Source organism: Sylvia atricapilla, chromosome 3 (genome assembly GCF_009819655.1).
Source record: "Sylvia atricapilla isolate bSylAtr1 chromosome 3, bSylAtr1.pri, whole genome shotgun sequence".
NCBI lineage: Eukaryota > Metazoa > Chordata > Aves > Passeriformes > Sylviidae > Sylvia > Sylvia atricapilla.
In genome coordinates, this window is record NC_089142.1 from 848,081 (window position 1) to 857,676 (window position 9,596).

Genomic DNA, 9,596 nt, shown 5'->3' on the forward strand with positions numbered 1-9,596 from the left:
GTCCAACCCAGCCCCAACACCTCAACTGACCCCTGGCCACATCCAGTCTGCTTTAAACAGCCCCAGGGATGGGATGGGGACTCCACCACCTCCCCGGGCACACCATTCCAGCCCTTTGTCACCCTTTCCATAAAAACCTTTTCCCTGATCTCCACCCTGAATTTCCCTTGGCCCAGCCTGAGGCTGTGTGCTCTGGTTGTGTCAGAGAGAGAGCCCAGCCCCGGCTGGGCACAGGCACCTTTTAGGAGGTTGTAAAGAGTGACCAGGTCACCTCTGAACCTCCTTTTCTCCACCCCGAGGAGCCTGTGGTGTCCTGAAACACCCACTGTGCTCATGAGCAAACTTTGCCTGTGCTGGAGGAGGGTGGGAGGTGAGGAGCACACGGGGAATTGAGAAGGGCAGGTTTGGGAGCAGCTCACAGCACACAGAGAGGAGTTGTAGAGTAGCCACACTGCGTGTTACTACTCACAGCAGCTCTTTCCTGAGTGTGAGCATGGAAATCCTCAGAGGTAATTAAACCTCACCACCTCCACTCCTTCACAATCGTGTCATGAACTATTTGGAGGTTTCTCATGGCTGCTGCAGGGAGCTTGGCTCCTGCTGCTGGGAGTTTTTGGGTAGCTGATGGTTGGCTTTGACACAGGAGAACCGGCACAGAGAGGCTGGGAAACTTCAGGCAAGGTCAAGTGAAGCAGAAGAAAAGGATGTGGAAGCATTTTGTGCCTGGATGTTCATCCTCCAGGAGTTCTGAGATGGCAAAAGAGCAGCACAGCTGGCACTTCTTGGGTTTGTCACACTGTTCCCAAGTGGAAGAAATGCTTGGATTTTCCTAGAAAGCACAGAGGTGGCCCTGTAAAACTGAGCACGGGTGAGGGGCTGTCAGGCACTGCTCAGTGGAGCCCTGAGGCTGCAGAAAGCAAAAATGGGATGTTGGGATTTGAATTTCCCAGCGTGAGACACCATTGTGGTTATGGAGAAGTTCCCTGTGTGATGGGAACAGGAGAGGGGAAAAGGCAGCACGGGAAGAGACCCAGCAGTGAATTGGAATAAACTTGAAACCGAGGCCTTTGGATTCTGCAGCTGCTTTGTTAAAAATCCCAGAGGTGTGGGGAGTGATGGATGTCATTGGTACCATCAGGGCTTTTGGTGCTTTCACGTTTTTCAATCTGGGCCACACAAAGTGGGCAGCTGATTCCAGGTGCATTGTGGAGGCTGCTCTGGGGCTGTGGCTGTCAAAGGGACGTTTGACACCTTAGGGAGCTGGTTTTGTTATTTAGGGAGCTGGTTTTGTTATTTAGGGGGCTGGTTTTGTTATTTAGGGAGCTGGTTTTCTTATGGGAGAAGCTCAGGAGTGGAGTGTCTGTGCAGAAATCACTGAGATTAGAAAACCCTTTGCAGCTCATGGAGTCCAAACATCCCCCAGCACTGTCCCATGTCCCTGAGTGCCACATCCACAGGGATGGGGCTCCACCGCTGCCTGAGCAGCCTGTGGGCAATGAGTTTTTCCTGCCTGGCAGCTTTCCAGCCCCTGTGCAGCATTCCCTGGGCTTGGTGTGACCCCTGGCCCCATGCAGCCTGTCCTGATCCCTGTGCAGAGCTCCCTGTCCCCAGCAGATCCATGTCCCAGCCTAGAGTGGCCCTTGGTGGCCTCCATCCATGGTGCCCATTCCCAGCTGGATCCCTCCAGCCCCAGGGTTAGCCCAGCAGGGTGCACCCATCCAAGGCAGCACCAGGAGGTTTCTCCAGGAGAATGGCACGGGAAAAGGTGCCAAAGGCTTCCTCAGAGCCCAGCAGATGCATCCACAGCCTTCCCCTCGTCCATTGAGGTCACACTGTCATAGGAGGAGATGAGGTTGGTCAAGCAGGAGCTGTCACAAAGCCAGACTGGCTGGGTGTGGTCTCCTGCTGCTCCTGCACGTGATCACATCCCAGGTGATCTGCTCCAGGACCTTCCCCAGCTCACCAGGACTGAGGAGAAATGATCCAGATTCCAGAGAGGCCTGTGGTGCAGGGAATGGGCTGGAGCTGGGATTCCTCATCCCTGCATGCTCCTGACTCTGCAGGAAACACCGACCCTCCCCTCCCTGCTCCCTTTGGAGACCCTGCCCCACTCTCTGGGTTCTGTTCCCCTTCTCTCCCTCATTCCTCTGTCCCCTGTTTTCCTCTCCAGTCCCTCTTTCTCCCCTGGCTCATCCCTCAAGTTGCACAGTGGCAAAGTGGGGAGGAGAAAACCATTAACCAGTGCTAGGAAGTCATTAAGAGGCTGGGGTTAATTAACAGCTTGTTCCTCTGTCCCTGCAGTTCATGAAGCTGCCTTTTGGGCAGCTGTAAATGTCCCCAGGTGGTGGCCTGGCCACGCCAAAGGGAAGCAGGGATTTGGGGTGTGCTGGGGGAGATGTGTCACCCTGTCACCCTGTCCCTGTGTCCTTCCAGCATGCCAACGAGGACGTGGAGAGAATGCTGTTAGGAAACAAGTGTGACATGGACGATAAAAGAGTTGTCCCAAAAGCAAAAGGTGAACAGGTGAGTGTCGAGCAAAAACTTCTTCATCCAAGGCAGCAAATCGTTGCCAAGACTTTTCCCTGCTCCAGGGGGTTGGGATGTCCCAGTGGGATGTGCCAGGGAAGGAATGGAGCTGATGGATGAAAATCCTGGGAGACGTTTCTCAGAAACTGCCACAAATGGCTTAAGTTCAGCTGCAGTTTCTGCTTCTTTTGGTAACTCAAAACTCTCACACATCCCTAAAGTTCCTCACTGTGTGACAGAGTGTGGTGTCTGTCCTCTTAGGCCCAGACACAAACCTGGGATTATTTAGTAGATTTTTATTCTGAATTGTGAACTTCTGAATCTTCTGAGCCGCTTCACCTGGCTGGTGCTGCTGGTGCCCACTGGGGCTGAGGGAGTCACAGAATCCCAGAATCCCTGAGGGCTGGGAAAGAGCTCCCAGAGCAGGAAATCCAAACTGTGTCTGATCCCCACCTTGTCCCCAGAGCACTGAGTGCCACCTCCAGGAATTCCTGGGACGCTCCAGGGATGGGGATCCAACCCTCCCTGGGCCTGAGCAGCCTTTCCCTGGGGAAATTCCTGCTGCTGTCCCCCCTGAGCCTGCCCTGGCCCAGCCTGAGGCCATCTCCCCTTGTCCTGTCCCTGTGCCCTGGGAGCAGAGCCCGAGCCCCCCTGGCTGTCCCCTCCTGGCAGGGAGTTGTGCAGAGCCACAAGGTCCCTCCTGAGCTCCTTTTCTCCAGCCTCAGCCCCTTTCCAGCTCCTCAGCCTCTCCTGGGGCTCCAGTCCCTTGCCCAGCTCCTGTAGGTGTCTCTTGTCAGGAGGGGCCCAGAGCTGTCCCCAGCACTGGAGGTGTCCCAGCACAGGGGACAGGTGGCCCTGCTGCCACCCCAGAGCTGGCACAGACCAGGGGACAGTGACCTTTTCCCCACCTGGGCACACCTGAGCTCATATCCACTCCAGTATTCCCTCGTTTATAAACGCTGCTGATCCCAAAGTGGTGGTGGCCCCGCTGGAATATCCCCAGGGTCTCTAATGTCCCTCTCTCTCTGTTTGCTGCAGATCGCCAGGGAGCACGGAATTAGGTTTTTTGAAACTAGTGCAAAAGCAAATATAAACATTGAGAAGGCATTCCTCACATTAGCAGAAGACATTCTTCGAAAGGTAGGTGCTGAGAGCATTCCTTTGGAACAAACGTCCTGGAATTCCACCTCTCCTTGTTGTGGTGGTCACCTGTGTTGTGTCAGGGTTTGACTTTGCTGTGCTGAGGCAAAAGAGTCAAAAAGAGGCAAAAAGCTGAACTTCTCAAGCTTGTTTGAAGTTTTGTTGTCGTAGAGGGGCTGCCTGCAGGGAATAACATCCATCACAGCCAAGGAACTGAAATTCCTGGTTGTTTGACCCTTACACTCGTGGTGGTTATGGCTGGGCTGGAGTTAAACCATTCCCATTGGCGTGGAGAGAATTGTCCTTTGCTGCCACCACCTCTGTCCCTGCACTGAAAGCTCCTGGGGGGCAGAGCTCAGGTGTGGAGGGTGGGATAGGAAGGAGCTCTGCCACTCCCAGTTGTGCTCCCAGGAATCATTTCCTTGGAGGTTCTACCTCCATTTCCTTGGAGGTTCATCTGGTGGTTGGCTCCTCTTCCTGAGAGGTGCAGTGAACCGTGGAATCAGTGAGGAATCAGTTGGAAAAGCTCTCTGAGAGCACCAAATCAACCCCCAGCACTGCCAGAGCCACCACTGATGTCCCCAAGTGCCACATCCACAGGGCTTTTAAATCCTTCCAGGCATGGGGACTGCCCTGGGCAGCTGAGCCAGCCCTTTCCAGGAAGGAATTGTTGCCAAAATCCACCCTGAGCCTGCCCTGGCCCAGCTCAGACACAGGGATTGGCCAACCCTGGCACTCGTGTTCCTGTTCCTACACAAATGAACCCCAGCCCCTGCCTCCCTCTGCCCTGTGACTGCTGTGGATGATGTCACCCAGTTGTCACTGCAGTTCTCTCAGTCGTGTCTTAACCGGTTTTTGACAAGCTCTGTGTGATAAACGGGGTGAAAACCCCGTGCCTTTGGTGGACAGGAGGTCAGGCTACAAACCATACCAACCTGTGGGCCTTAAATCTTCTTTTTTGGCCTCTGTCGTTATCCCTAGGGTTCTTCTGCAAGGCTATGGCAAGGAAAGTTAAAAAAGGAATGTGAAGTGTGGTGAGGGTTTGGGTTCCTTTCCAACCAGCTGGGAGTAGATTTTTATGTTGGAGCAGACCCTCTGGAGTGGGGTTTTGGCTTTGGTGTCACCAAGTTCCTTCCTGTGACAAGGAGGATCCTGTGTGTCCCCTTCCTCGGGAGCTGCTGTCCCAGGAGCAGGGAGCTGAGGCTGGGAACAAACCCAGTTTATCCCTAAAAACTGTGGGTTTTGGAGGCCATAAAGTCACATAATCCGAGTTCAGCTCGTGTTGTTTGTAGGCTGGGATTTCCTCACTCCACCAAACCCGATGTCAGCTCTGCTGTGCAGGCCCTAAAATAATTCCAGTTGACTTTGGGATGGTCCCAGTCCAAGCACTGGATTTTTTTCCCAGCTTTCCAGTGGTTTATTTAAAACAAACCGACCAAAAAAAACCCCCCAAAAACAACGACGACAACCAACAAATCCTTCAATTGCTTTGGCACGTTTGTGCCGGAGTGGGGGAGGATTCCCTGCCTTTCTGTGGAAATCTTTGTGCAGGATGTCCAACTGTGGAGCCCTTTGTGCGCAGTCGATGCCCAGTTCCATCTGGTGATGTCAGTCCTTCGGAGCCGCTCGGAGTGTTTTTCCTGAGCCTCTCTGGAGCCATCTAACTGTGTTCACTTGTTTCCTTGCAGACCCCTGTAAAAGAGCCCAACAGTGAAAATGTAGATATCAGCAGTGGCGGTGGGGTGACGGGCTGGAAGAGCAAGTGCTGCTGAACCTTCTCCTCTCTCACCAATCGCCATCCACCGCCCCCTTTTTTCTCGCTGCAAAACAAACCACTCTGCCCAGTTGTTTTTTGGTTTTTTGGTTTTTTTTTAACCTGAAACCAATGGTTTTGTTCCTCATCTTAACGAGCTCCTGCCTCCCCTCCCGGTTTTTCGGCTAGGACAGCTTTGCCTGCTCCGAGTTTTTTCTCCACACATTGTATAGGAAATTCATCTCTGTGACTTCATTGCCATGTCCCTGCTCAACTCACCGCTACGTTTTGGGTTGTATTATAGTCCCGTCCCTCCTGCCATTAAACCCCAGAGCAATCATCCTCGACTCTCTTCTGCAAATTGTATAAGAATAAAGGTTAGAATTAACAACGGATTTTGTACGACAGTGGAATTTTCTGTCACGGATCATGTGCTTGAGTCACCGTATTCTTTAGATGCATCAGGCAAAAGAGCCAGGAAAAAACTCATTTTCGCCTCGAGTCCGTTGAGTGGGGTTTCTTTGTCCTGTGCCTTATGTGGAAAAAGGAACTTTGATTTTCACTTTTCTTTTCTCTTTTCTGGTGGAAGCATGTGCAGGAGACATCCCATCCCCCCCGTGCCATTGAGTCCTGACCTCTGTAGTGGTTGCTTTCTGTAACGTTGGTGTCATGCATCGAGGACAAAGGGTGGTGCAAAACAAAAAGCAAACTCCATGTAACCTGCTGTGTCTCCTCTTGGCAATCCCGCCGTTCCCAACTCTTCCTTGCTGCCATTTTTTTTTCTTCCTCACTTTGCCGCTCTTTCCTTTTTTTTTTTTGTTATTTCTTTTTTTTTTTTTCTTTTCTTGCCTGCATGCCGCTTTGATTTGCATTTCTCCGTGGTGTGACGTGTTAACGGAAAGGATGGCAACGCGGTGTGTTTGCCAAAAAATTTAATACAAAGCACTGATTTAGCTTCCGAGGTTAAAAAAAGACAAAATTTGAGATTCCTACTAACCCCCCCTTAGGCCTGTCCGTCACTAGTGACTCCCTCCTCCCTCTAGCCCCATATGGAAGAGTTATTTGCATGCACTAGTTTCTATGGAGGGTGATGTGGTTGTCTACTTTTCTGTGTATGAATATAACATGGATCTGCCCCCCCAAACTGACAGCAGTTCATTAACACGAGCTCCCAGCTCCTGTCCCCCACCGGCCGCTCCCGGCGCCGCGGGGCCGAGCCTCAGCGGAACTGGATGGAAAGAGAAGGAAAGGAAAGGAAACAAAACCAACCAAGCCGCTGGGCGCTTCGAATTTATTACCTCCCCCTGGAAAACTTTCCGCTGTTCCAGCGTCTGCAGCCTGCTCCTGCGGGATCCTGGTGGGTGATTGATCCCCCTGGGATGGAGCGGCCGTGTCCTGCCGCAGGAGGGGCTCAGGACCCGCTGCCCATCCCACTGTCCCCTGGATGCCAGCTGTGGATGCCCAGCTGTGGATGCCCAGCTGTGGATGCCCAGCTGTGGATACCCAGCTGTGGATGCCAGCTGTGGATGCCAGCTGTGGATGCCCAGCTGTGGATGCCAGCTGTGGATCCCAGCTGTGGATGCCAGCTGTGGATGCCCAGCTGTGGATGCCCAGCTGTGGATGCCCAGCTGTGGATGCCAGCTGTGGATGCCAGCTGTGGATGCCCAGCTATGGATGCCCAGCTGTGGATGCCCAGCTGTGGATGCCCAGCTGTGGATGCCAGCTGTGGATGCCAGCTGTGGATGCCCAGCTGTGGATGCCCAGCTGTGGATGCCAGCTGTGGATACCCAGCTGTGGATGCCCAGCTGTGGATGCCAGCTGTGGATGCCAGCTGTGGATACCCAGCTGTGGATGCCAGCTGTGGATGCCAGCTGTGGATGCCAGCTGTGGATGCCCAGCTTGGCCCCGGCCCCTCGCCGCAGTCGCTAACGCTGAGTGAATTTTAATGAAATGACGGTGTTTTAACGTGGAATTCCTGAGGCTGGAGCGGCTCCTGCCCGTGTGGGGACTCCCCCGAGTGTCTCCCCGTCCCTCTGTATTCGGCATTTTGTCCCCTGTGTGTGTTAACCCTTCCCCAGGCGAGTGGCAGGTGAGGGTCGGGCTCAGCCTTGTACAAAGTCCCGCGACTTTCTTTTTGGGGGGCTAAATCTGCACTTTCTAACGTGATCAAAAAGGGAAAAAAATACAGCAAAATCTCCATCGAGTGGTGTGGGTTTTTTTTTTTTTTTTTTTTTTTTTTTATAATCCTTGTTTTAAAAGTGAGCTTTTTCTTTGCCTGCAGGGGCTCAGCTCCCTGTGTGTGACCCCTTTGGAGACGCGCAGGTAGAGCCCAGGCCACTCGCTGCTGCCACTCGCTGTCCCTGGTCCCTCTCTGTCAATAAAACTGAGCTGTTTCTCTCGGGTCTATTTTCTGTTCTGTCCAAGCTCGAGCTGCCCCCGCGGGCTCAGGAGGTGGGGCAGGGAGCAGCACGAGTCGGTGCCGATGCTGAAACAGATTAAAAACCCCCTTAAAAAAAAAAAAAAAAAAAAATTAAAAAAAAAATAATAATAATAATAACGATCACGTCGGAGGAGTTCGCAGTAACTTGATGTCTGCTGGTATATCTCAACTCCCTGCTAGTTCCAAACTCAGTCAGACTCGTGGAAGCTCTGCCTGGAGCCCCTCAGCCCTGTGGAGTAGAGAAGGGCAGCGGGAGGTGTCCCCGCGGGGGGAGCTCAGCGCTGCCCTTGGTGTCACCAAACCCCAAAAAAAAAAGTGTTTAAACGATGAAATTGGTCCTGCTGAAGCCAACCCGAGCTTGGCTCCGTCCCACGGCTTCGTGCCCTCGGCCTCGGACGGCGGAATAAAACAGCATCAAGGTCTCGGATTAATTCCCACGCCGACAATTTTTTTTTTTTTTTTTTTTTTACTTAATCTTTTAATATTTTTGCTACTCCACTCTGGCTTTTTATTTAAAAAACACCTTCTTTTTTGTACCACTTAACTGTATCAAATTGTATAAAAAGATCACTGTCCCATTCTTGGTCGTACCAAGAGCAAATAAAAGCTTTTATAAACTTGCAGTGGTGACTTGGTGGGCCCCTTGAATTCCCTGTGCTTGTGGCGGGAGTGAGGCCAGCCCTCGGTGGGATGAGTCCCCCCAAACCTTCAGGGCTGCTTTAGCTGGGGCTGGAGCTGTTCCTTCTGCCTTTTCCAAAGCTGCTGGAGATGTTTTCCAGGAGCAGGATGGTGGCTCCATCCCTCCTGGAGTCCCCTGGGGCGGTTTGAGGTGTCCTTTGAGCCTTTGCCAGTGTTTTTTTGGGAAGCAGCTGTCCCCATGTCGTGCACCCGCGGGCCCTGCGGTGGCTGTGTCATTGTCCTTCCCCACCCGGCCTCGGGGCTGTCCCCTCTGTCCCTTCTCCAGGAGCTGCGAGTTCCCGGCTCTCCTCAGCCGCTGGGGACCGGGATGTCCCCTCCCACAGAGCCCAGAGGGGGACGGTGACAGCAGAGGACACATTGCAGCTGCTGCCCTCCCGCTGCCACGGAGTGCCTGTCCTTCAGTGTCCCTGTCCCACGGTGTCCCCACTGCCACAGTGTCCCTGCTACCACAGTGTCCCCACTGCCATGGTGTCCCTGTCACACAATGTCCCCACTGCCACAGTGTCCCCACTGCCATGGGCTGCCACAGTGTCCCCACTGCCATGGTGTCCCTGTCACACAATGTCCCCAATGCCATGGGCTGCCACAGTGTCCCCACTGCCATGGTGTCCCTGTCCCACAGTGTCCCCACTGCCACAGTGTCCCTGCTACCACAGTGTCCCCACTGCCATGGTGTCCCTGTCACACAATGTCCCCAATGCCATGGGCTACCACAGTGTCCTCACTGCCATGGTGTCCCTGTCACACAATGTACCCACTGCCGCAGTGTCCCCAGTGCCATGGGCTGCCACAGTGTCCCCACTGCCATGGTGTCCCTGTCCCTCGGTGTCCCTGGTGTCACTGTGTCCCCACTACTGTGGTGTCCCCAGTGCCATGGTGTCCCTGTCCCACAATGTCCCCACTGCCACAGTGTCCCTGCTATCACAGTGTCCCCAATGCCATGGGCTGCCACAGTGTCCCCAGTACCATGGTGTCCCTGTCCCACAGTGTCCTTGTCACACAATGTCCCCACTACCACAGTGTCCCCAATGCCATGGG

General features: G+C 53.6%; 1 protein-coding gene across 2 annotated transcripts in view; it reads left to right on the plus strand.

The window, feature by feature from the left end:
• RAB10 (RAB10, member RAS oncogene family) overlaps positions 1-7,919 on the plus strand; it is a 45,528-nt gene extending 37,609 nt beyond the window's left edge. Inside the window, exons 4-6 of one of the 2 annotated variants that reach the window (XM_066314571.1) lie at positions 2,434-2,523; positions 3,565-3,666; positions 5,355-7,919. In XM_066314571.1, the coding sequence (XP_066170668.1) occupies positions 2,434-2,523; positions 3,565-3,666; positions 5,355-5,438 (276 nt within the window). In that variant the 3' untranslated portion in view covers positions 5,439-7,919. The remainder of the gene's footprint in view (positions 1-2,433; positions 2,524-3,564; positions 3,667-5,354) is intronic. The other variant, XM_066314572.1, reaches the window with a different exon arrangement.
• Positions 7,920-9,596: the final 1,677 nt, after the last annotated feature.